Source organism: Pyrus communis, chromosome 8, assembly GCF_963583255.1.
Source record: "Pyrus communis chromosome 8, drPyrComm1.1, whole genome shotgun sequence".
Lineage (NCBI taxonomy): Eukaryota > Viridiplantae > Streptophyta > Magnoliopsida > Rosales > Rosaceae > Pyrus > Pyrus communis.
This window is the reverse complement of record NC_084810.1, coordinates 7,104,373-7,131,860: the sequence shown is the minus strand read 5'-3', so window position 1 is coordinate 7,131,860 and position 27,488 is coordinate 7,104,373. Positions and strand designations below refer to the sequence as shown.

Sequence of the window (27,488 nt, the reverse complement as noted above, 5' to 3'; positions counted from 1 at the left end):
GATAAATTAAGAACGACGTTAATATTGTTTACTATCTAAAAGGATTTGGTTGTTTACATTTGTTTGAGAATCTCTCTTGTAGCTCACTCTCTCCCTTTCCCAATCGACACCTACACACCTAGACACCCCCACACCCAAGGAAATCCATCGACGTGACACCACCACACTCACCACCATGGTAGCACACAATCTCTCTCTCCTCACCTCTGTGGAACACAAAGAACCCCCGGTGAACCCAAGTTCGGCCAGCTCCGACCATTTCACGGCGAATTGAAGGTACCAAACGCTCCCTCTTGTCTCTATCTTTATTTTAGATGCTAGATCGTAGGTTAATGTGGCCAATTGGCATCGACCGAAGCTCGAGAGGCTCCGGCCTTTGTTCTTGACGAAAATGGGTCAGTTGACCCACACTCGGAAACCCAAAACCCTTAACCCATCAAACCCAGGCCCATTAAGCCCTAAACCCAACCCAATACCCCCAAAGCCCAAACTCATTTAATAAACCTGTTAAACCTTTGGACCTGGGCCTTAGGGTCGTTTAGAACTAAGGGCTTCAGCCCACTAAGCCAACCCAATCAAATCCTTTCAGCCGGGCTTTCAGGCTCTAGGCCCATTAAACCCAAGTGACCCCAGGCTTTTGGGCTATGGAAGTGACCCACTAGCCCTCAACCCAACCCAGTTAACTCGACCTGGTTGACCTGGTTGATCTGGCCTGTGACTCGACCCACTGATCCGGACCCGTTGACCATTGACTTCTAACAACGCTGACCGTTGACCGTTACTGTTGACTTTTTCAAGTTTCAGTCGAGACCCCTTCTAGGCTAATTTCGATGTCCTGAATCCGTTTATGACGTCCTTTTTCTGAAATTCAATCGTTTGAGTATAGTATTATTAATTGGACCCTTTATGTGCTTAGGTTGCATTTATTAGCGGCGATTCTATCATTCCTATTTCACACGGCTCTTTGACAACGGAGTATCTGTGAGTGGACCCCTTCTAAAATGCATGTTTTAATAGTAGAAATGCATACATGAAAAACATGATTTAATGGTTACGTTTTATGAGTAAATTATATTTACACTTTATTATTATCATGCTTTACTAAGAATATTTTGGAATACCATACTTTATCGAACTTATGTTCTTTGTAGTATATATGATGGATAACTATATGCTATGAAGATATTTTTGAGATATATGTACCTATGTTGGAAAGATTATATTCAATGTTTTTGTGCATATCTAGTAGTCACTGTTCTGCCTACGGGCGAGATACTTATATTGGCTTCGACCAGTCGTAGGTTGGTGGCTTCGGCCGTGAGATACTGATACATGATACCATTATTTAGCACATTATACGATATATATTTTATGAAACGTTTTATGGCATCCTAGGGTTTTCGAAGAACCTATTACATATTATGCTATGAGTTTTCATAAAACTTTGGGGGTTAGTATGTTGAATAACTGTTTCAGTATTATATATATATCAACTTGGTCCACACATGTTTGTTTTGCGCCCCCTCAGGACATAGGAACGAGGCGTACGATCCGAGCTACGAGGCGTACGATCCGAGCTACAAGGCATTCTCCTACCAGTGATTTCATATCATCCTCTCTGCTTTGACATCTATTGTAATAGCACCTCTCTATTTTACCTTTCGCTTGTACTCTGGATAAGTTGTATGCTCTGAACATGTCATGCATTATCATTATATTCATTGTTGGCAATTGAATATTATTATTGTATTTTGTAAGACTTATATTTGAATATTACTTTGTGTAGTTACAAGCGAAATTTATGTGCATGTTTCACATGTTCTCGGCATATGCATCCATTAAATGGCTTGCGTCACCCTCGGGTGTTGGCTAGCACGTGACCATCCCAATGTCCCTCGGACATCGAGATCGGGATGTGTCACCCGCCACCATTACCACCACTACCACCACAATGACAACTGGCACAACCATTGTTGCCGCCACAACCACCACCACCACCACCACCATAAACACAACCACCACTATTGCCACCACAACCGCCACCATCGTCGTTGTTGCCACCCCTACCACTATTGCCCTCACCACTGTTGTTGTCGTCATTGCCCATGCTTTCATGTTCATTTTTATCATGATATACAATTATATCACTTTTGCATTAAAATTTATCTAGTGTTTTTACACAGCTTTTACATTACTTTGTTCCTTTCGTAAGTGTGATACGTGTTTGTATATTATGTCAAACACCTTAAGGAAAGAGCATCTTATTAATCACATTTTCTTTTAAATATTTTGCAGATGGCTATTGCAACTCCTACTCAAACCGTTTCTGTAAACGTTTCCTCTCTCTCTCTCTCTCTCTCTCTCTCTCTCTCTCTCTCTCTCTCTCTCTTTTGTGTAGCATTTTTATTAATTTATACCACATATTATCAATACACAAACTATGATTCAGCGCAAAACAGAGCAGATTAATATGGTCTTGTTAGTTGATAATGTGATTGATTAGTTGTGCTTTTTGTTTGTTTTATATATGTAGAATTATGAAATTAGATTATAAGAGGAAGTTTGCGGAAGTTAGAGTAGGAGTGCCTACGGGCCTCGACTTGTAGTGTTCACGAACCTTTCAACGTCAATTTCAAAGATGTTCTATATCCTGACGCAGACAGTTCAGCCAACCCTTTAAGGAAGAGCAAGAACCGAGTTACCGAAGGAAGAACACACCAACAAGAAAGATTTCTCCTCTCTCCCCATCATCTATTCCTTTTACGTTATGTATACACTTTAGATCACTTTTCATGGCATTATATAGTGAAATATGAACGCAAACAAGCTCTCGTGGATGTAGCTGATTTGGTGAACCACTTAAATCCCCGTGTTCATTTGTGTAATTGTAACATCCCAAATGATCTAGGCAACCAACACGGTCTGTCTCCATCACCTCTCCGGTGTCTGATCGCCACCGTGTTACTGTGGAGTTTGACTTCCAACAACAAATAGCATCATTAAACCAACATTTCAGTAAGATTATCTTACATAGTGAAATACAAATGAAAACAAGCCCTCGTAGATGTAGCCGATTTGATGAATCACTTAAATCCCCGTGTTCATTTGCGTAATTGTAATAAAATATTATTTGGTTTTTTGTTTTTTTATTTTTTTATTTGATCAGATGTCTATATTGTATCTGGTGTTGGAGGAAGTGCAGAATTTTAAAAATGGATTGAGTCCTACTCCTGTAGCTATCACTTCCTCCATTGCTTCTTCCATCAGACTCATATGCTTAACAGAATTATTAACAAAAAAAATAAAAGAGGAGTTAAACCAAGCCATAAATACGTTTACAAATTTCATAGCAGTCCAGATACTCTGCTTCTCCAACATATTTCATCATCTTAAAAGATTAACATAAAAGTTGCTCTGCCACTTGATAGATTAAATTACTAAAACGTATCATACATCACTAGGCGATACATGAATGAATGGCTACTCGAACTGGACTCAATAGCGGAACAACTCCCTCCAATGCAGCATTCAAGGGAAGGAAGCCCCGAAACTTGTCTAAACCGCAAAGATGCAAATTAGTTTCATTGCGGACTTTCTATAAATGCCAACAAAGCAGGATCTACTTCATCTTTGGACAATAAATTAACGATCAACTCCGTGGTTGATGCATCTGCAGAAAAACCCCTCTCCACCATTTCTTGAATAAGCCTCACCGCCCTTGATATGTCGTTGTTATTGAAAAACCCTCGGATAATTGTGTTGTACGTGCAACCATTTGGAGAACGACCTCTCTCTTCCATTTCCCTTAGCAAGTTTTCTGCCTTACATGTTAGCCCCCCATTACAAAATCCACTAATCATTATATTATATGACCTGACATCAGGTTGAACTCCTTTCGATGACAAACTCCGAAAGAGATCCCATGCATATTCAACTTTTTCAGCTCTGCACAAACCTTGAATAAGAATACTGTAAGTTACAATATTAAAATCCAACTTCTTTTCCTCCATCTCGTCCAACAATTCAACTGCCTCGGGAAATTGTTGGTTTTTACAAAGGCCATCCAGTAAAATAGAATAAGTTTGAGTATTTGGAAGTTGGCCTAAAGCTTGCATTTGAGAGAACAAGTTATGTGCATCTTGTAGTTTTCCCATCTTGCAAAACCCATCTATAAGAGTGTTATAAATAACCATATTTGGAACAATTCCCCTTTGAGACATTTCCAGAAAAAGTATCCGGGCATCATCTATCCTTTTAAGCTTACAATAGCCGTTTATCAATATGCTATAACTACGAGCATTAACCATGCATCCTGTGCTAAATATCTCTTCAAAAACCTTTTTCGCCTCGTCCATTTCTCCTCGCAAACAATACCCATCCATAAACGAATTGTAAGTAATCGTATCAGGTTCGATACCTCTTTGAATCATCATTTTGATCACGCTCCTTGCTTCTTGGACCATTCCCTCTTTACAAAATGTATCAACCAAGACATTAAAGGTGGACACATTTGGAAAGATATGTTTACTCACCATTTCATTCAACAATCTTGTAGCTTCTTTCCAATCCTGTAATTTGCAAACTCCATGAATCACAGAGGTATAGGTCAGGACATTTGGGGCAATACCCTTACTCGTCATTTCTGAGAAGAGGTTCAGTGCGTCGGCAACTAGAGTATCTTTGCAAAGACTGTCGATAATCGTGCTATAAATAACTATGTTAGGCTTGCAAGCCCCTTCTCCCATCTTCTTAAGCAATTGGATTGCTGCAGTGTTGTTACCTTTCGCGCAAAGGCCCTTTACTAGGGTACCGAAAGTAACCACATCCGGCTTGCAATTACCACTGTCCAACATTCTGTTGAAAAGTGCTGCTGCCTCGGCCTCTCTATTCTGGAGAAGAAAACCGTTGATTAGAGTGTTGCAGGTCGTGACATTTGGTTCAAAACCCAATTTGAAGAAGTTTCCCAAGACTGACAAACCAAACCCCATCCGGTGCAAATGGCAAAAGCAGTTAATGATAATATTCAGACTATAAATATCAGGACGAATTCCCGACACACCCATTTTATTATTCAAGGAGATGACTGCCGAATAATGTTTCAACTTGGCAAGTTGAGTCAAGATTTGGTTGAAAGGGGCAACGGAAGGCAGAGGACGCCTTTGAAGCATTTCGTCGAACACATTGAGCGCATCCTCAACATTACTGATTTTAACAAGCTGGTGTTGTTGGGTGTTTCTAGATTCGGTCGATTTAGAAGACCGAGAATGAAACAAAGCCAAATAATTGTTGAAGAAAACAACAACAGAAGAAGAAAGAAGAAGACAAGGCAGCATACCTCTGAGTCTGAGTCTGGCGGTGCTGCTTCTGCTGCCATAACCAACCTTCAAAGAAGAAGAAGAAGCAGCAATCGTTGCCCGCATCTCTAAGTCAGCGATTTAGTGCGTTAATCCTCCACAACAGATTCTACTCGGGAATAATCAAATCAAATCAAATCAAATCAAAATCAAAATGCTCTCCCTTGTTGTTGAGTGATGGAAAATGCTCTCCCTTGAAATAATCAAATCAAAATCCCATGTTGCTTCGGATGGAGTCTACTCTTGCCAAATGTAAAACCCAAACAATTGTAATCTATCTACCACCACCACCTTGTAAAACAAATACATAAAGACTCGAGGGAAATTTAGAAATATAGCCATTTCAGAGAACACGTATTTTAATATGACCTACTCTACTTTTTATAAAACTAACCAAAATTTATGTTCCAAAGACTAAATTACCCTAATACTAAAACCTTCTCAGTTCCTCCCTTCTTCCCATTTCTGAATTCTGATTGAGATGCTTCTCTGTTATTTCTGATATCTAATTATCTATCATTTCCTCTGTCTCTTCCGCTTCCGACTTCCGTTTTCAACCTTTATATAATTCCATGAGATTGAGCTTATCTTTCTTTCCAGTATACACAGCTCGCCATTCTGCTAAGTCAGTCATCTTCCTCGCGGGTGTGGGTTGGTGGGTGGGTGGTTGAATCAGTTCAATGACTACTCTATATTTGGTAAATAAAGTTTGCTATCGCAGAATCTGGGTCTGAGGAAGTGAGAGGGGAAAAGATGTGTGAGTCTGGGAGACGAACTTGGCTTGGTAAGAGAACTACCTGATATACGACAGCATATGAAAGTGCAACAATCTGCCAGCCTCTGCAATTTCCGGTCGCTTCAAGACTTCAAGTTGAATAATCTGGTTGGTTAAGTGAAACACGTTCAAAACACAAATAAAGTGACACGGGACACGTACAATCGTTAGGTTCATATGTAGGCAGAACTAAGATCTAATATCATAATATGGAGAGTTTCGCACATCCAAAAGTTAGGAGAGTTGGACTACTCCTCCGTTACCTATTGGATCTCGGTTTTCAAATTTCATCTTGCTTCGCTTTCAATATTGGCATGCCATTAGTTGTTTATACATTTCACTTAGTTGTTACACTCTCATGTTTCATTTTGATTCAGGTTAATTACACTAACACTTTCTGAGGTTTTTTGTGTTTTCATAAAAACCCCTCACGTTTGATAAATATCACTAATACCCCTGAGGTTTTAATTTACTTTCACATAACCCCTCTAAAGATGTATATACCCTTGTAGTTAATTACTTAAAATAAAAAATCTTTATAAATAAATAGAAAAAGAAATCAAATTAAAAAGAATCACATTAAACATTAAAAATGGCCAAATTGTAGAATTCTTCGTGGCTTTGAATTCTGGGATACGTGTCTGTTGGGTTTACGGTTTTGGTATTTGACTACTGGTGGCTTCCTTCAATAATTTCAAGTTCCATAATTATTCTCTTTATATTTTTTGGTCTGATTCATACTCTCTTTGCGAGAATGGAAGTAGAACGAAAAAGAACATATACTACGATAACGAGAAATTCTCCTAATATTGTTTATAATTTACCGGAAACAAAGATTTCATTGATCATTTTAATTTCCCAGAAATAAAAAAATCCACCAAAATACAAAACAAAAAACAATCGGAATTGCAAAGACGGCCATTTTCCACTTTGATATGACGACAATGGCCAAAGTGGCGATGTTGAAGAAGCAGTTGCAGAGGCTGGCGAGGGAAATCTTCCACGATAAAGAACAACGGGTTGAAGGGTGTATTAATATATAAATGGTATGTGCATTGCGTTTGAGGGTTTTCTTCACTTAACGAGGGTGATTCTGATCAAATCGTGGCTAAGAAACAATGGATAATCTAGCTGACCGTCGTGTAAATGTGTCAAGCTGCGACCGGTCTGTGTGGCATCATTGTTGGGATTTTGGAATGTTCTTGATCCATTTGTGGTGATGACTTAAGAACGGGGACTAGATCCTTTGAAAAGAATGCCGATCTTGAAGCATCTCATTAGTAGATGGCTTCATAGGGTTTCTTTTGTTTTATTTAAAGGAAAACTAATGAAAATGGCTTGAAAACTTTGAGTTTTAATGATAAAGACAAAATAAATGGTAAAGTGAATAGTACCAGGATTGACTTTTTAGTGTAAAAATGTGGTTTTTCGTTAAAGTGAACAGTACCGTGGGCTTTTCGTTAAAACTCCCTTTATTTAATGGTGTTTCATGTAATTTTAGTTAATTTAACATTTTTCTAGACTTATTTTATTTATAAATATTTTTTTAAGTAATTAATTACTAGTTTATATCTGTCTTTAAAGGGATTATGTGAAAGTGAATTAAAACCTTAGGGGGTGTTTGTGATATTTCTTAAACGTGAGGGGTTTTTGTGAAAACACGAAAAACCTCAGGGGGTATTAGTGTAATTAACCAATTTTAATTCATTAGACTAAGTAAATAAAAGAAGAATTAAGGGGCGTGATTAAGATTCGATCCCCAACATAGTCGTCCTTCCTTTTATTGTATGTCATCTAAGATTTTAGTGGATAGGGTGTTGGTTTCTATCAATGCATCCCGAGTTTAAAACTCTCCCCTCCCTAAAATTGTTGTAATAATTTCGAACCCTTTTCTTTTCCCTTAGTAACAATAATTATTTTTTTTTTAAAAGGCACATTTGCAAGAAAAATCCATGCAAAAAATGGTAGGATAATTGAGTAAGTTTTTCGAATTTTTTATGGGGGAAAAAAAAATAAAAAATACATTCGTGTTTTGTGGGTGTTTCGTTCCACTTGACAATCACTTTTGCAAATTGGAGATATTTGAGGGAATTGGTATTGACACTCCAAATTTCTCATTCTAGACTCCAAACTTTCTATATTTAGAAAGAAAAATACACTTTTGAGGAGTGTAGAATGAGAATTTTGGAGTGCTAATAATACTTTCCATATTTGATTACGAAATGATGATATTCTTCATTAGGACAAGGATACTCTCCGGATCTTCTTTGTGAGGATCTTAAGGATCTTATCCGTTTCTCGTCTATTGTGTTGTCAGTTTTCATTAGGTAATGTTTGTGTTTAATTTTAAATAAAAATATTCAAAATAATTTGTGATAGCACGATGTATGATAAACGGATAGAATGTGAGGATTTCTAAGATCCTTACAAAGAGAATCTTGTTGGGATCCAAATCCTTATTATTAGTGGGTTGGGTGGTGAAACCTTGGAGAACAAATATCAAATCGGGCCCATCAACCTTTAGTTTTTGCCTTTTTCCTCGAGATCATGTGGACCCATTAAGCTTTAATATACACATTTAACGGGGCACGTTACTATAGTGATGGAAAAGTGTTGAGTTCATTATCTTCATCATAAATGATCTGGTTGTTCCGAAATAACCTAACCCAATAAGAAAATCCCAATCATTGGGCCTTTCGATACAATCAAATAGAAAGCCTCAAGGGCACCATATTCTAGGAGCCCATCGCATGACTACATGGGGTCAAACTCCGTCGGTGGCTAATCTAACAAATTTATCGTTTGATAAACACAAAAAAAGGGGGCACGTAATTGAGAGAGCAACCAGTGGTGAGATGAGGCTTTCTCTAGTACACGTTTAAGTTATACATTTGAACGAGAGTCGTTAGATCATTTAACTTAACGGAATCTAATGACTCTTGGTCAGATGTGTAATTTAAATGTAAACTTTTGATGTATACTAAAACAATTCAGTGTTGAGAGGGCCTCTTTAATGTATGCTAGAGACGATTATAACCCAGTTGGAGAGTGACGTGACCGACAAAGGTGGGTAGTTTCTGCAATTCTTGGCTTTTTTAATTTTAATTTTGTAATAAAAATTGGGAACTTTTTCAACTGAACTGTTACATTGTGAATTTCAATTGAGTAGTTGAGTTGTAAGAAAATGGAAATGTTAACTTTTGAGTGGTCGTTGAAGTCGGGTTCTGATTATAACATTATTTTCATAATGTACTACGAATATTGCTACCAAATCCATTGAGGGAGATTCTGAGTTGATTGGTGAGAGTCGCACGTCGAACGGAACTCAAGAAGGTTCTCCATGTCAAATGGTCCTTCCAGTTTTGTAGAGGATCACTGATTTGACGAAAGCTTAGAAATTGATTGGAAGCATTTGTATATTCTTTCTGTTTTAAATCTCTCGGCAAATACACTAATCGTTCTTATTCTTTAGGATCTGAAGAGAGAGCATACTGTCTTCTCTAATGAAGTCAAGCACACAATGAATCCCTTTCCGGACCCTGCAGTTCTAAACACCATTCTGCTGCTAAGTGAGTCCTTTTATATTTGATCACTCACGATTATATTCTTTCCTTCTCCCTTTGATTGTATTGGTTGTTTCTGGATGTCTAGGTATTGAACATGAATTTTTAAACAAGAACAAAAAAGACATTACAATGAAGTGATTGATTAGTGAGTCGGTCCAAATGTGGAAGCTTCATCAGAATTGTCCTGATATGCTTTCTAAAAACCCACTTTATAACTGCTGCTTGCTATAACTGTGCTTATCAGTGTTCTAAAATCGACCTAGGCGGCCGCCTAGGTGCTGGGCGGTGGAGCTCCGACCTGATTTAGACCAAAACATTCAGTTAGGCGGGGAGGACTTAGGCGGTCGCCTAGGCGCTCGCTAGGCGCCTGAGGGGGGCTAGGCGGCAGTCTAGGCAGTTTGAATCTTGCTGCAAATCCCAAACTTGCTGCAATTTTTGCAATGGATCTACAACTTCCAATCTCGTACGTAGTTGCAGAGCCCAGACAAATTTCTGCAGCTCGTCTATGTGAAGATGAGGGAAGAGAGAGTGTGAAAAGAGAGAGAGACTTAAACATTTTGAATATATGGTGGCGCAAGTTGAGGACTGGGATCTCAAATCCAAGGTCAAAAGCTGATGGTTTTAATTATGAAAACCACCCAAGGTGGACGAGTGATTTGAAAGAGGTGAGGTGGACGGCTGATGGTTTTAATTATGAAAACCACCCACTATGTGGGTTTTTTATATTTTTAAAAGTTTGGTATATATATATATGTTATATAAATTATAAATTATTTAGATAATAGTTTGTTTTTTTTTCCCTAGGCAAACATATTATATATGTACATAAAACATTCACATATGTATGTTCTTCTAGAAATACCATATTAGTTAATAATTATTTACATTTGATATAGTAAATTTATTTCATTCATATAATATATAAGAAATTTATCTAAATCCGCCTAGACCTCGCCTAGCCGCCTAGGCGTTAGGCACCAGCCCGCTGCCGGACTAGCGCCGAGCGTTTTTTAGAACCTTGATACTTAGAAACTTGCATAGGAGTTAACTACTAGATAAACAAGATTAGGAATGGCCTTAGAGACTTAGCAATTCAATGATAGGCTAGACCCCATATCTGCTTGTTTGTTTTGACTGTCCTTTATATTGGTGGTTCGGTATAGGATCCAAATCGAAAATGGAATCCCAAATCCCAAATTGAAATTTTTTGGAACATGAATTTGAAGACCAATCCCAAACCAAAATTTCGGTATTCCTAATTTTCAGGATTCCTGAAATATTTTAGTTATTTTGGGATGGTTTGGTATTCCCATATTTCATACAAATTGAAATAGCAATCATTCATGCCAAGTTAAATTAACATGCAACCCAAATAAAATAAGTAACAAAAATGGCTATGGTTGCTACCCATAGACCACACCAATTATATTGCTATATATATAATGCTTAATTTTGGTTCGGTATGGGATTACCGAAAAATTGAGTACACAATACCTAATCTCGTACCAAAATTTCGGGATCTGTTCGGTATTTCATCCAGAAAATTTTGGGAATTTTGGTATGAAACTTTTTCGGTTTGGGATTGGCATTTTTTTTATTTGGTTAGGGATTTTTGGGAATTTTTTCTAGCCCTGCATGAAATTCAATTGCTTTGAACTGCTTAAATTTTCTGCAATATGAAAGCCTTAGAATTGCTATGGTTAATGTGAATGAATGAATTGCTGCTGGATGCAAGATCCAGTTTTCTTTATTTTCCATGCACGACTTTAGATATAGGGCCGCCTGCCGCCATGTATGTCTTGATTGCAACCTGCAAAAGCCAAAGTTTTTTAAGTCAATAGCATGTTTTTATCAACTTAGTTTTTCGCAATAGAAGTTTCTGCAAAAATAATTTTCTTTGAAAAAATAAGAATTTTATCCAACAAAATAAATGCTTTTTTTGAATTAAAAATACTCTTTAGGCAAACAAGAATTTTCACAGCTAACAATTTTTACAAAAAATAAAATAAATATAAAGTAAAAAAATACAAAATTTTAAACTAGTATTATCGAAAGCAAAATGTTTTTTTTTGGATTTTTTCAAGTTAGGGTTAGAAAATTGGGCTACCTCTCAATAAGCACTTTAGTAATGTCTATAGCTAGACGTAGCAGAAGTCCGGTGGTCTAAGTGTGGTTTCAACTTGTGATCATTCACATTGAATGTGTTACCACTTTACTCATTAATAATGTTGACAGCCCCACGAGGATAAACATTACTAACCCGATATTGCCCGTTCCAATGGGACTACAACTTCCCTGGAAACAACTTCAACCTTGAATTAAACAACAAAACTTTTTGCCATGGTTTAAACTCTTTTCTAAATTTGATTATCATGAAACGCCTTAGTTTTCTCCTTGTAGAGCTTCTACTTTCATATACCTTATTACAAAGTTTGTCCAGCTCGTTGAGTTGCAATTTAAGCTTATCACCCACATAAAAATAGGCAAACTTTAGCTATTCGATAGCCTAGTACGCCTTATGCTCTAGTTCTATAGGTAGATGTCACTCTTCACCATAAACGAGCCGTAATGGAGGCATCCCAATTAGAGCTTTATATGTTGTTCAGTACGCTTGTAGAACATCATTTAATTTCATGCTCCAGTCTTTGCGAGTAGAGCTGACTGTTTTCTCTAGGACGCGCTTTATCTCTTTGTTGGAGACTTCAACTTGCCCAGATATCTAAGTATGATATGCAGTGGCTACATGATGGGTGATCCCATATTTTGCAATGAGTGCAGCAAAAGGTTTATTCAAGAAGTGCTTACCTACATCATTGATAATAGCTCTTGGAATATTGGAATGCGGAAAAATTGTATCTTAGAGGAAATTCAGGACCATTGGCCCACCCAATGGTGCAGGCCCAAGGAAAGACCTATGAGTGCAAGACCCAAGGGTTGAAGGTTGCCCTAAGCACTTAAGCCGACTAAGACAAAAAAAGAGTTACCCAGATGTTTAAGGATGATACACAGTGGCTACACAATGGATGATCCTATATTTTGCAAGGCCTAAGACGACACTCCGAAGAAGAAGACAAGAAGAGTGGGATTGACTTGCCAGCTTGGAAGAGAAAATGAATGACATACTTGCTGATGCCGAAGAGATGAATTAGGTGGGGAACCTTATCTACGTCCAAAATACCCTGCTCCAGGAAAAGTATGATGACCTCCTGATACAAATCAATTAGACGAACAAGAAGATTGACAGGATATGCAAGAAAATGGCTCATCCTCTCCTTGGGATGTCAGGAGTGGAGACAAAGATGTCCGTGAAGTTATAAAAAATAAGCTATGAGTAGATGATGGTGTTCAGGAGAAGGGGCGACAGCCATTGAGCAAGCATTGGGAAGCTTGATGAGAACTCTGGTTGGTCCCCATCACCTGAGAAGCACCCTTAGCGAAGTTATGGGTTAGAAAATAAAAAAACCTGCAAACTGGGACTCAAAGCCTAACCAATCCCTTCCAATCCAATCCTATCCCTGACGTCAAATTCCATCTAGCTCACCAAACGAGTCCTTGGGACATTGGTCTGGCCAGCTAGGGCTGGTTAGGTTTTCAAAGAGGCATGGACCAACCCTGTATCCTCAAATGGTTTGGAAGGTTGTCAAGTCCTTGATAGGGGATCACTTAAAGTAAAAGCTTTGAAGAATGCTTAGTACAACCTTTGCTAGCTTCCAAGATTTCTCTAAGGAAAACCGTTGTGGCTGGCCGCTCCTTGGAAATTCTCTCGCCTGAACAAGAGAATGTGCCCTACTCATGCGGAGTTGGGAGTGTGCAAAAGATGTGGTATGTGCCCCGAATTTCAGAGGGCTTCTAAAATTTTTCATCCTCCTATATATGACATGTGATTATAAATATATCGTTAAAAGAAATTGGATATAATTCAATTATTAAGAGTGGAAGGTTGATTTCAATTAAATTTGAATATTGACGGTTGAATTGTATTAATATATCGTTAAAAAAATGTTGAAATCTGTATGAATATATCGCTAAAAAAATTATAATTTTTTAAACAAGGGGAACCTTTTTATTAAATTTGCACAATGCCTTCGAAATGTCAGAGACGGCCATGATGTAGGATTAGGAGCTTGTGCTTTTGCAAACGAAATAAAACCAACTTGTGATCGAGACAGTATTATTTTCAAGTGCTATGCCTGCCTAGGTTGGTCGAGGTAAATGACCACTGCCGCTATGGCAAGCGAATAGGTTGCATCCCTTAGGCCGGTTGTGGCACTTGATCCGATCCCTCTCTCGACTCACAAGCAAAATCACCCTTCCCTTGTAGCCTCGGCCAAGCAACAAGGACTCAATCATATTATCCTTGTAACCAATCGGTGAATCAAGCTATCCTTTCCTTTCAACCAAACAAGCCACCTTGAGTCCTCTTCTGCAGCGGCTACCTTGATGCCTACACTCAGTTTGCTTTTTTTTTTTTTTTTTTTTTTTCCACTGAAGGAAATAATCCACGAAAAACTTCCGATGTCCGTGCTGCCGCTGAGAAGCAACGTAAGTACGAAGAAGAAGAATAAAAACCCATGCAGAAACAACAGGCGAAGGCGGGCGTACAGCGGCATGGATGTTCTTGCCATGACTGGAAAGCAAAACAAAAGATTGGTAACGTCGCTCGTAAGAACTTAAGAAGGAGAAAAACAAAAGACATTTAGAACAACTCTACATGTACGTATTGTTCTACATGTTTGCGAATTAGATAGCACAAGGTAACATGTTTCTGTAAATCTGCGTCGTTATGAATTTAGAAAGTTGATGCTTCTTAATTAAGCGTGCGCGAAATTTATCATATCTGTTGAGCTTTTGAAATCCACATTCTTCACTTTTTCTGTCCGTCTTTGGCTTCTGGGAAACTCCTAGCCTTACTCTGCAGGATTTCGATCTCCCTGAGCAATCTCGTCGCTTCTCCAGCGGCCTTACACCGCTTACCGCAATTACGAAAACACCCACAAAATTTCTTCTTGTTATTGTTCATCACAACCACTCTTGCTTGCAACAAACTTACTTTACGCTCAAGCAGTTCTACTTCTCCAAACCACACTTCTCGTTCTGCAGCAGGTACCTTTCCATCTTTCTCCGTTTCTGATACGACCATCTCTTGCCGGAAATCGTTCCTAAGATCCTTAAGATGTTTCATCTCCTTCTCTAACTCGTCGAGGTTCTTTCGGAATCTGGCAGTGTCTATGCCGGCAGAACATAGACAGCCGCATAATATCGAGGCAGTTTCTCCGACAAAAGCACCCAAAACATCACCCACAATTTCCATGGCAGATGCTTAATAAAGTTCAGTAGGCAAGAACATGAGAAAATGATACTTTGGATTCAAGAAATCTCAGCCAAACTATACAAATACGTATCCAGAATCGCCATATCTTCACCTAAACCACGGGAATAGAAATTCGTGCAGAAGAAACAAACTGCTCTAATCAACTTGACTAAGTCATTTGCCGTTTTCCATTTGAAGTTTGACTATTCATGCAATCTGTTTTGTCATTTTTGGACCAAGGGCTTTACCATATGCCACTTGTTCAGGCTGCATGAGATTTCTTTTTCTTGGATGTTCAAGTTCATTAATGGAGAAGGATTCACCTTTGAACCGGAATCTCTATAGAGTATGAGTGGACTATTCTTTTTTCAATTTGACTAGAAGGTACCTGAAGTTGAAGTTTCTTACCTTCTTGTGTTGTATGTGATAAATTTTGTAGGCCCAACTTAGTCCGTCAATAGCATTATTTTTGTTGTGCTAACTTAATCATAAATTACTAGGTGTTGAATTTTATTACAAAATGTGACTATATTAGGGCTGGAATACCCCAGTATGGACTATGGAGGTGATCTTAGGTCTGCACCGGTTTAGTTCAGTTTGGTTAGTATGATCAATTATTTATTCTTTAAAAACTTAAACGCAAAATTTGGTCAGATTCAGTAAATTTCTAGTTCAAAGGTTTTTGACATTTAGATGGAAAAACCATGCTTTTTTCTTTGGAATAAAGAAGGTATGCCACCACGCGTTGACGACTAAGTAATCTCCCCTTAAATGCAGATTTGATACGACATGAGGTGATATGGTACTAAATTTTGTTTTCCTTGGATGTTTCAAGTTGAATTATGAGCAACTCTGACCCAGAAACTAGATTAATATACGAGTCAACATGGACCTTTCTTTTCTGATTTTGACAAAATCAGAAACCAACAAAAATTTTCACCGGGAATAGAGTTCATTTGACTTTTGTGCAGACTTCAACCATGAGGACACTCTTTGACAACGAATAGTGCAGAATTCGACCATGAGGACACTCTTTGACAACGAATAATGCAGACTTCCAAGAGAAACTGATAAGGAACCAACTAATATCCAAACCAACATAAATTTTGTGGTGAACACCATAAGCAAAATCACCAAAAACAACGAAATAGATCCAATAAGAGCTGATAAGACACAAACACAAAAATAAAATAGTCACTAGGATATACTCCCAAAAATCCTCACCAAGGGGGTACTCATAAAAAATACTAAAACTAAAAAACAAAATCGTGGCAATCCATCAGAAGAGGAAGGAGGAGGGGCTGTAAAACGGGAGAAAGGTTGCCACGTGCTTCAAGTTGAAGCAAGGGGCCGACGACTATGAATGTAGGATTTTGGAATGGAAAGGAGAACAATGGCTGCGAGGGTTTTTTTTATGAGTAGTTCAACCGCATTATATAGGTTTCATTTCTTTTTTGTGTTTAAGATAAAAGGGAAATACATAGGAGAAATGAGGGGTATGAGAAGTGGAAGAAGAATGATCAGAGAGATGTAAAAGAAATGTATAAAAAAAGAGATACAAAGAGAAAACTTAAAACCAAAAAATGTTTTAATTTCTTTTTGCTGACTTTGTTAAGTTATATTAACTTTCAAGTTGTCCGGCTCCACATCATCATTACGGAACAACTCTACCAGCCAAAGTTGTCGGCGTCTGAAATAGTGAAATTCCACCAGCATACAACGGTGTTTTTATCTATGCATTACATTGCAAGCAGCTAACAGACTACTGCTACAAACAAGGAGATGAAACCGATGAACTGTTTCTGGAACTTATTCTAGGACTTGCTCACCACCTTTGTATGCGTCCTCACATCTTCATGCCAACAAACAAGAACATTTTCGATTACGTTAAGAGAATCCAACAGAAAATACATTTACTATACAGCAACTTGTGCACATTAATATCATTGCTATTATAAAAGAAAATGGATGGTTGGGTTCATAGATGAAAACTACGTACACTCGAAAATTAAAAAAAAAACTACAAGAATGATCTTATCTGCACGATCTTGCCATTTAAGACTTCTCCAACAGTTTAAATCTCCTCTGATCTCTTTAATAGTCACCGCAGCATGGGCTGCGAAGGGAAGCTTCACCACCCCGGGGCAGTTTCTCATAGCATCCCCAATGAGGGGCTCTATATAGGGCTAGAAAAGTGGTAGATATAGCCCAATTTAGAGCTCTGAGGAATCTTTGGGGCTCTAAAAAAAATCTCTCCCAATGAGGTACTATACATCTTTTGGGCTCTATATGGAACTATATATTTTATTTATGAGTGATTTGATTACATGGTAAATTTATTTTGTCTTAACTTTTCTTAACTTGATTTTTGGACGTGTTATTTAACCTAAAAAAATTCAAATTCTGACAAAATTAAATTTCATCACTTATGCACTGTTGTAGGCTCTCTTATCTCAATCTTATCTCTTGGTTTGTTTCTATGAAATCAGACAAGATAGGATTTCATTTCATAACAACCATTGGATTTGATTATCTTTTCTCAATCTCATATGTTGGTTTGTTTCTATGAAATCAGACAAGATACGATTTCATTTCATAACAACCATTGGATTTGATTATCTTATCTCAATCTCATCTGTTGGTTTATTTCTCTAATTGACACATACTCCGAAAGCAAACAAGATTTTCATTTCATAACAACCATTGGATTGGATTATCTTATCACAATTTAGTTATGTTATTTGTTTATATATTCGGTTTAGGTCTCTAAACTACCAATGTTAAGTTTCATCACTATTTTATGAATTTTTCAATCTAGAAAATTAAGCACAAAGCACTGTGTTTTTTTTTCTAATCAATCACACAAAAAATAGCCGTTGTTTGTATGTGTTTTCTTAATCAAACAAACGGTTGAAAATAAAACCTTAAAATCCTAAACAGTTGAATAATAACCTTAAAATCATGTTTTGGAATTAAAAATGGGGCTTACCCATTTCTAAACTAAAAAACAAACAAAAAACCAAGATTAGGCCCTCAATTTGGAATGGGTCACCCTACCTTTTGGGGCTAGATGTAGCATAACTTTTTATTACCCAAGGATTGAAGTTGCTAGCCCATGTTGTGGATGTAGCCTCATTTTCCAGCCCATTGGGGATGAAATTTTTCTTTAGAGCTACAAATGTGATAGCCTCAAGGAGGATAAAGCCTCCATTAGGGATGCTCTCACCACTATCCTCTCTAGAGCTAGCAGTTCTGTGATATCCTGTTCCTAAAATTATTATTTTATTTTATTCTTGACGTATTTCGAAGATTTGATTGGAACTAGTTCTTTATTTCTCCAAATTTGAGAAAAACGAAGTGAGGGTTACTTTAGTCATTTCCAATTTTCTCGACCTTTTCAGTCAACTCTTGAATTGGTCAGGTAGAGTTCAATTCCATGAGTGCGTAGGCGTAAACATATCTTATTTCCGAGTCCGAACGGAGAAGTTAGAGTCGTTTAAAGTTAATGGCATTTTGGTAATATTACCAAAATGCTATAAATGGGAGGGAAACCTCCAGAAAAGGGGGAGGGTTTTCAGAAAATGGAAAAGGGGTGCTGCCTAACCCGTTTTAGGGGAAATTTGACCCATAAACCCACCAAACTTGACCCGCTTGTATCTTTCTCATCCGAGCTCCGTTTTGGATGATCTTGGTGTCCATGGAAAGCTCTTGACGAACCCTTCATCTCTATGATGTTAGATTTTCCCATTTCTTTTCCATCTTTGCAGTTCGAGGTCGCAAAGTCCACGACTTTTCCGGCGGTTTTATCATTTTTTCGGCGATTCTGGCAACGATTTCCTTCGAGTGAGGTATGAAACTTCATCTACTCTTCATAATCCTCAAGTGGGTATGCTTAGTTTGTGCTTTCGTATTCATTTTAGAGTTGGGTGTTTAGAACCCTAGAAATTATCGTCGGCCTAGTTGTGAAAAGTGTTTCCCTTGTTGAGTTCTAGCTACCACGTAAATTTGAGCTCATCTAGTAAATGTTGAAATTCGGGGTTTGTAAACCCTCCTCCATCTTGACTTCCACCGCGTGTGGCGGTGCATGGGATCGTTCACGAGTGTTGTCTAGGTTTCAAATACCTTTTAGTGACCATGTGAACCTATGTCTAGCTTGGTTTCCAAAGATTCAATTGTTTGGTGTGGTGATCAATTTGGACCGCCACTTGTTTGTGTGATTGACGACAATTCGACTATTGGATCAAAATGAAACTTTAGTATGTTATCCTCGAAGTATAATGTGGACTTTGGGAAGTTATGGATCATAAATCGGATTTGCGGATTGTTGTGGACCCCATCGTTGACTGAGAATTGATTTATGGTCAACATGTCTCGGAATGTTCTAAATAATAAAATTAGTACTATGGGAGACTTAAGTGAAGTCTAATGGGCCTACATTGGTTAGAGAGTGACTTGAACATAAGTGATATGGTTATTACCTTGATTTCTTATATTGGTATCATCTGTGAATTTGACTTGTTCTTATAATGTGATTCTATTGAAATGTGATTATATATATATATATATATATATATATATATATATATATATATATATTTAGCCATAGACCTATCTCTATCAAACATGATTTGGCTTGTGTACTGATGATGATCGTGGTATGTGAATTGATGCGCATATTCGAAAGGTGTTTGATTTACATAGATGGTATGTTACGATGAAATGTGAGTGACTTTAATATATGTGAATATGTAATGGTTTTATAATCATTTTTCCTATAAATTGTTAATTTTCATATTTAGCCAATGATATTGTTATATGAAGTGGGATTTGACGTGCATATTGGAAATATGGTTTGTTTTGTTTGATTGGCTTGATTTGATGAAGGTGAGGGCTAGTGGTGGACCGTTAACCCATTGTCATGGGGTTTGTTGCTTTGAAACATGTGACAATGCTCCTTTCATTATTTCATTTCTTGTTTCGTTGAGCCTTTATAACTTGAGCAACTTGATTCATGTGTTGTTTCATTGATTGGTGGTTATGCAATGTACTCCGCAATTCCGTTGAGTGATGGTCCGGAATCGTATCTTGTTTTGGATTCCGTTGAGTGATGGTTCGGAATCCTTCCTACTCCACTCTGCGATTCCATTGAGTGATGGTCAGGAATCGTATCTTGGTTTGGGTTCCGTTGAGTGATGGTCCGGAATCCCTCTTACTCCACGATCCCGTTGAGTGATGGTCCAGGATTGTATCCACATTAGTTCATTGAGTTTAGTTTGAGATGGTTGCAAAGGTGTAGGCTTTGGATGAACAGTGTCGCCCTAATTCTACTTTCATTGTGTGTATGTGAATATGGGTGTGAGATGTTATGGTTGTTTGAAATGAACTTTCGGATGTTTGGGTGACTCCCTCGGAGTTTTCAAAAGTAGGGTATTGATTTCTTATGAAAGATTTATATTCAAGGTTTATAAATTATGATTGATGGCTAGTTTTATTATTGTATCACATGCTTATTTTATGGTCCCTCACCCGAGCCTCTCAGCTTGTCTGGGTGCCTGATTTGCCTGTGCACCAATTCCATAATATTGGCATTGACTTTACATATGACAGGGCTGGGTAGATTATGAGAAACCGCTTGATATTTTGGTCCGCTGAGTGGTCTGAAACCCAATGTTGTTGGATTCCGTTGAGTGGTCTGGAATCCTTGCTCTTGTTCATTCTGTAAGGTGATCTTAGAATCCTAAATTCGAGTAGATGAGAATTACCCACAATAGATATTGTGAAAATAAATTAGAATTACCATGTTATTATTCTTAACCCAAATTGGGAATTATGTAGAGTTCTTTAATTAAATTCGTGAAATGATATGTTATCTCACTGATTGATTAACGTAATTAAATATTAATATTGTACTTCGTGATTCCTTGATATGTTACAAGCTATGTATTGAGATATAATGTTGGAAGTATAGTGATTAGTATGATGAAGTGAAATGCGATTTTATGTGGAAAACGTGATGAATTACGTGATGGATGAAGTGGAAAGGTTAATCGTCATGTGGGATTGTTATGTTGGATATCATGGTTATTGTTATGATTAGACTTGTTGATAAATGTGGCTAGAGAATGGTATTGTGCTTCGTTGGTTCTTTGAAGTGATATATGTTGTGAATTGCGGTATCATGTTGCGACATAATGATTTATATATAGTTGGAGGGGAAATCATGTTTTTCAGATGGGTTTGTTATGTAACCCTAAGTCTATTATTTTCATGCTTGTCAAGTTCTATTGATTGATGGAGAAATGTTATACCTTTCGACTTAATCGGACTGTGTTATATGTCAATTATTGTGCATGACAAACTACGAATGACTTGATCCCTGTTTAGGGTAAGTAGGTAGTCTAATGGGGAGGTTAGATGCAGCCACAAAACATATGAAAAATAACTATGCGATTCGATTTTTGAGTTGTGCTTGCCCATATCCCGGAGGTGGGATATGATAGATACGGATTTTTGGTGACGTCACGTGTCAATTCTGGACGTATGTCGGGATTGAGGCGTGACAAGTTCCGCTCCCAGAAAGTAAATGCGAGAGCCTTCTTTGAGCGTACTAAATCAGGCTCTCAATGAAAGCACCAATTTGTGAGAGCAAAAATGTGCCGTTTTTAGTCTTGACAAATTTGTACTTGCAAAACAATAAACACATTTGATCAAGGACCAAAGTCACACACACCCACGAGGTTGGGAAGGGGTTGGTGGGTGTGGTCAATGGATCTCCGATGCCTACGTCAGTATCTCCGAAAAGGAGTGTTTAGCGCGTGTATGTGTAGTCAAAAGTTACCATAATATGGTGGAGATGAGGTATTTGTAGGGACACAGTCAGCCATGGCAGGGTTCTGCCCTACACATGGCGGCTTTCCATTGCTAAAGGTAAATCATATGTAGGAATGGATGAGGAAAGAATAATCTTGAAGATATTAATTAGAAGATAATATCTTGGGATCATCAGGTAAGTATCCCTTATTTGTTTATGATGAGAATTCCTTACTTGTTTGAGTTGATCGTCAATCAGGAATGTATGGAAGATAATATTTTGTGATTAATTCTCTTCTTATGCCTTTGATTTTTCCATGCTAAGAGCAGAGCAGTTTGATGATGTCGTAGTTAGCCGCTCAAGCCTCTAGGGATTTTTGAACTGCAAGTGGGAATATTTGTGGACCCAACCTATTAAATTAGGGCAATCTTTTCTTCTTCGGGAAAAAGTTCACGTGTCGTCTCCAAGATTTTTGGAATTATTTTTTGATCCATGAATAACCATTTTTTTGTATTTATTTTTAGTTTTCTTAGACGAAACGATATTGGTTTATTATATATATATATATATATATATTAATAATTGATACAAACTTTAACTAGGTTATTCTAGATAACGTTAATAGGTCCTCAATCCAAAGAAACTTCAACAAAACATAAAATGCCAACTTGGCCTAGTTGCCACCGTACTGGTGGATTTGAGGGCCAAACATGCTCGGGAATAGGCAAAGGAAATCATCTAAGTTTTGAAATCATCCTTACTCAAACTTCGAAGACATAGATGACACTCTAAAACCTAATGAACTCCATTCTCAATATAAGAGTCAAACACATCATATTTTGGAACAAAAAAATACTAAAGCTGAAAACAAAATTGCCCAATCCATGAGAAGAAGAATGAGGAGGACTAGGAAAACGAGATAAGAAAGGCTACCATTGGCCCCAAGTCGAAACAAGGGACTAGCAACTATGGAGTTTTTTTATATAGGGTTTTGGTATGGAAAGGAATGATCGTCTTAGGTGTTTTTTAATGAGTAGTTCAACCACATTATTTAGTTTTTAATTTTCGTTGTTGTGTAATAAGATAAAAGCAAAAACATAGGAGAAATGAGGGAAATGAGGGAAATAAGGGAAATAAAATTCGAAAGAAGAATGGTCAGAGAAATTAGAAGAAATGTATAAGAAAAGAGATAAAAAAGAAAACTTAAAATCAAAAACTATTTTAATTTATTTTTGCTAACTATGTTAAGTTATATTCACTTTCAAGAGTTTGTTTTCATCACTTCTTGTTTGTTTCTTTCCTTCATTTCTTCCATTACCCTTTTTCATTCTTCATTTTCCTCGTACTCATATCTTAAGCACAAAAAGTGAAGAAAAAAATGATTACCAAACGTGCCATTTGTCTTTCAGACCAACTAATTAGCTTAAGCCAACTTCTCTCGTATCATGCTGAAAATAACCTTCAAATTCCTTAAGGGTTTGTTTGTTGTACTGAATAGGCTTGGCCTTGGTCTTATTTAAGGCTCACATTTTAAATGGCTTAGAATAAGACCTGCTAGCAAAGGTGTAATGCTAATTAATCTAGTTCTTAATTAACTTCATACGTGGTTTAGGTTGAGACTGGAGTTAAATAGCCTAATCCTAGTCTTAGTCTGGTCAATTAAACACCACCTAAAATTTCTTAGTCTATGCGTGTGAGACAAGAGTAAAGCTACATATGTGAATTAGGCTAGCCGGTAGAATAGTGCGTGTGCTCCTTTTGCCGTAAAGTTCAAATTCTCGATACTCATATATTTAATGTAATTTAAAATATTTTCTTGTCAACAAAACAAACATGTAACATAATTTTTTTCCTTGGAAAAAAAACGCACACACTTTATTTATCATCTCAAAAAGTACAAACTAGGGAGTCCACACCAGTATTACAGAACAAGTTTACCAGCCAAAGTCGGCGTCTTAAATAGTGAAATCCTACCAGCAGACAACGGTGTTGTTGTCTATGTATTACATTACAAGCAATAACAGACTGCTGCTACAAACAAGGAGATGAAACCCGTGCACTGTTTCTGGGACTTATGCATCCTCCCATCTTCATGCCTACAAACAAGAACATTTTCGATTACGTAAAGAGTCCAACAGAAAATAGATTTACTATACAGCAATTTGTGCACATGAATATCATTGCTATTATAAAAGAAAATGGATGGTTGGATTCATAGATGAAAACTACGTAAACTCGTAAGTGAAAAAAACCTACAAGAGATGAGGCTATGAGACAATTTCTTTACCTATTTAATCCTCCATCGGCTACACTGCGGTGTCTGCGCACGCCTGGAATCGTTGCTGAAGACTGATCTTATCTGCACGATTTTGCCATTTAAGACCTGTCCACCAGTTTAAATCTCCTCTGATCTCTTTAATAGTCAAAGCATCAGGGGCTGTGAAGGGAAGGTTCACCACCCTGGGGCAGTTGCTCACCACAATCCTCTCTAGAGCTGACAGTTCCGCTCCCCTTGAACAGATAGTACTTAAGCTTTCCATATCCCTGACTTCTATGGTTTTCAACTTTGGAATCTTTTCATAGAAATCTCTTGCGATAACCTGCTTCATCCTCCTGCAGTCACTCACCTTGATTTCTTCGAGGTTTGAAACCAGTCGAAGTAAAGAAAAAGATATGAGGTTCTTTAGAAGTCGACATCCCTCCACCTTGATGGTCTTTAAGTTTCCAAGGGATCTTCTGGGGACTATATTGTCCAACAAGGTTGCTAAGTTATCTAGATGACTCAGAGTTAAGTGCTCCAAATTTGGCAATGTGCTCCGAAGTGTTGTTTCGCCGACTAACAATGTAGTTATGCAGTCACAATTTGATATGGTGAGCGACTTCAAATTTGGCAAGCCACACACACTCTTGTTAGTAATTATATCAGATAAACTACTTATACCTCCACATGTGAACAGCTCCAGGGTACTTGCTGTGCACAATAGCCCCTCTAAGCCTTGTTGCAGGAGGTCAACCCCTCGAAGGATGACTCTTTTCTCATGCTGAGTCGGTAGATAGATTGAATTTGGACCAATCTGTATGGTGTACTCCTTCAACCTTCCAAACCATGGACCGGCAGAGTCTAAGGCAACGCAATCAACTCTGTTTAGCCTTATGTGAACAACAGAAAGTCGCCGCAAGGATAGTAACTCATCAAATGCTGCTCCTCTTCCTGCATTACGCTTCACATCCCAGTTATAACCACTGAAAGACATGTCTAAGACTTCAAGACTAATTAATCCCAACATGCTTCCATATGCAATGACTTGTAAAAAGCGAGTGTGTGACAAATTGAGATCTCTCAGATGAATCAGCTTTCCCATGTCTTTCGGAAGCTTTCTTATTCGAGTTCCATAGAGATCGAGCACTTGAAGTTTGTAAAGAGCTCCGAGTGGGGGTAGGATTTCTAGAGCACGACAGTCTCTTAAGAGAAGAGTATTTAGCTCCCCTAGCTGAAGAATAGAAGAAGGCAGGGAAGTTATTAGAGTGCTACTTAAATTCAAGAATCTTAGCACTCTATGTTCTCGAAAGAAACCATCAGGGATTCTATTAAAAGGATTACAATGCAGGAACAACACAGTTAGGTCGGATCCCCCAAGCAATTGAGCTGGCAAACTCTTGATGGAATTGCTCATAAACGAAGCTCTTCTGACCGATTTTTTCAGCTTTAGCATTCCTTGCACTGGGCAGCTGAAAAACCCTGTTTCTTTCTTATTTGAGGATATCCAAATGGCAACCTCCCGCAATATACTGTGCATCTTTACGGTGCCAATGCCTTCACCCTGTTCTAACATGCAACAATCCTTCAAATATTCAAGCTTAGCATGCCCATCATTGATGGACTCCTCTAAAGTTTGACGTTCCCCAATAATTCCATCAGATAGCCATAACAATATTAGTTCCCTTATCTGAATTGAGGAATTTTCCGGGAACAGCAAACAAGATAAGAAGCACGACTTATAAATCTTACTTGGCAGTGCATTGTAGCTCAATTGCAACCGCAGATACACCTTGTCCAAGCTCCCGAAGTGTGGATCGGAAAGCTTCAGTTGGCCGAGTGCATTCCTCCATAGCCGTATCATTGTTTTGTCTCTCATGGACTTCCCCATAGTCTCGATAGCCAGAGGCAAACCACCACATTCCCTCGCAATTTCTTTAGCTAGAGGATTTATGTCTTCTAACTCCACCACATTTCCTGCATTCTGAGCAAATAAACTCCAGGACTCTTCTTCAGTCAGAAGTTCCATCTTTAGTGCTTTATCGGTCATCATTTCCCTACACACGTCAAGATTTCGCGTTGTCAAAACGATCTTACAATTTGCTTGGCCATCGCCTTGTGGTATCCCCACGCTGTGCAAATCAATTTTCTCCCAAACGTCATCCAGAATGAACAGGAACCTGTAGTATATAAACATCATTGAGCTTTGCCATCATGAATTAGGAAACCAAATTCTGTAACTAACATTAACAGGAACATAATATTAAAGTGAATATATAATCAAGACCAGAAATGAAGTTAACATTAACCTTACCTCTTTCCGGACTTCAATACTTGCTGCAGTTTGCTAGCTCTACGCTCCGTGCTCTCTTCTGCATTCAGTGCTAAATTCAACCTCTCAGCAATTCGTGATTGAACCTTTTTCATATCCAGGTCATTTGACACAGGGACCCAAATGACCATATCAAATAACTCCCTGCCAGAAGATTCAAGCTGATTATTCAAGGTTTTCACTAGCGTAGTCTTCCCAGAACCGCCCATTCCATAAACAGAAATCCTTGTGATCTCTTTAACAGCCAAAAGTACCATAAGCTGCTTCAGGATCTCTGGTGCTTTCTGACCAACAAGAGATGGCACCAGAATATGCTCAACCGCTATATCACTTGGCTTCCTATCTTCCATAGGTGGAAGATTGCATGACTCCTCAGTAAGTTTTCTCACCTCATCACGCTTCTTTGCTGCAGCTTTGCTAAGTTGGTACTTGCGGCGCATGTTAGAGTCAAGCATACACCCCAGGCCACTGGGAGCATCAATGGGATCTGCCTCCAAAAGTAGCCTGGATTCATGTTCAATCCCTTCCACCTCACGTTCGATCTTCTCCACCCTTTCAAGCCAATCCATAACTTGCCAAGGGGGCTGCTTCCCTTCTAATCTTGATAAATTGACCTCTTCTATTTTTCCATACTTGCAGCGAGAGAGCTTCTGCCGCTCATACCTCAAAGTTTGGATGTTTTTCTGGAACTTTCTCAGGGTGGAAAGCAGCGACAACGTGAAGTTGCCGACACACCTACTAACTTCAATGATAGCACCCACGATTTCTTGCATGGTTTCACAATACTAGTACTTGGTTTTGTTTTTTTATTTGGTTTTTCGGGGTTCCAAAGGGACGAAAGGACAATAGAGGGCGGGTAGATACACTATTGGAGTTTTGGGAGTAAATACTGTATTGGAGTTATGGGAGCTCAGTAGTTGGTTTGAGATTAGGATATAATCGTTGTCAAGCTGATGGCTTTATAGCCAGTTTTTCTTTGGCCGTAATCTATTAGTCTCAGAAACCTAGAATAAGCAACACAAAGAGAAATGAAAATCATCGAGGGACGATAGGAAGCAAGGAAAGAGAAGGACAAACGAACA

At 38.1% G+C, this 27,488-nt stretch overlaps 2 protein-coding genes across 2 annotated transcripts; both read right to left on the bottom strand.

Annotated features, from left to right (window-relative positions):
• Positions 1–3,397: 3,397 nt before the first annotated feature.
• Positions 3,398–5,471, bottom strand: LOC137741355 (putative pentatricopeptide repeat-containing protein At1g12700, mitochondrial). The gene has a single exon (XM_068481078.1). It carries the CDS (start codon positions 5,418–5,420, stop codon positions 3,582–3,584), a length of 1,839 nt encoding a protein of 612 aa, XP_068337179.1. The 5' UTR covers positions 5,421–5,471; the 3' UTR covers positions 3,398–3,581.
• An 18,421-nt stretch (positions 5,472–23,892) lies between these two features.
• Positions 23,893–27,179, bottom strand: LOC137741667 (disease resistance protein At4g27190-like). Its single transcript, XM_068481365.1, has 2 exons — positions 26,389–27,179; positions 23,893–26,254 (listed from the first exon to the last, which is right to left on the bottom strand). Exons 1-2 carry the CDS (start codon positions 27,177–27,179, stop codon positions 24,124–24,126), a joined length of 2,922 nt encoding a protein of 973 aa, XP_068337466.1. The 3' UTR covers positions 23,893–24,123.
• Between the last annotated feature and the right edge of the window lie 309 nt (positions 27,180–27,488).

What these genes read in the sequence shown, in the direction of transcription:
- LOC137741355 (XM_068481078.1), bottom strand. Translation starts at nt 5,420, where the DNA reads ATGCGGGCAACGATTGCTGCTTCTTCTTCTTCTTTGAAGGTTGGTTAT.
- LOC137741667 (XM_068481365.1), bottom strand. Translation starts at nt 27,179, where the DNA reads ATGCAAGAAATCGTGGGTGCTATCATTGAAGTTAGTAGGTGTGTCGGC. An exon ending in GTATTGAAGTCCGGAAAGAG is followed by an intron (nt 26,255 to 26,388) that starts GTAAGGTTAATG and finishes TATATACTACAG; the next exon opens with GTTCCTGTTCATTCTGGATG.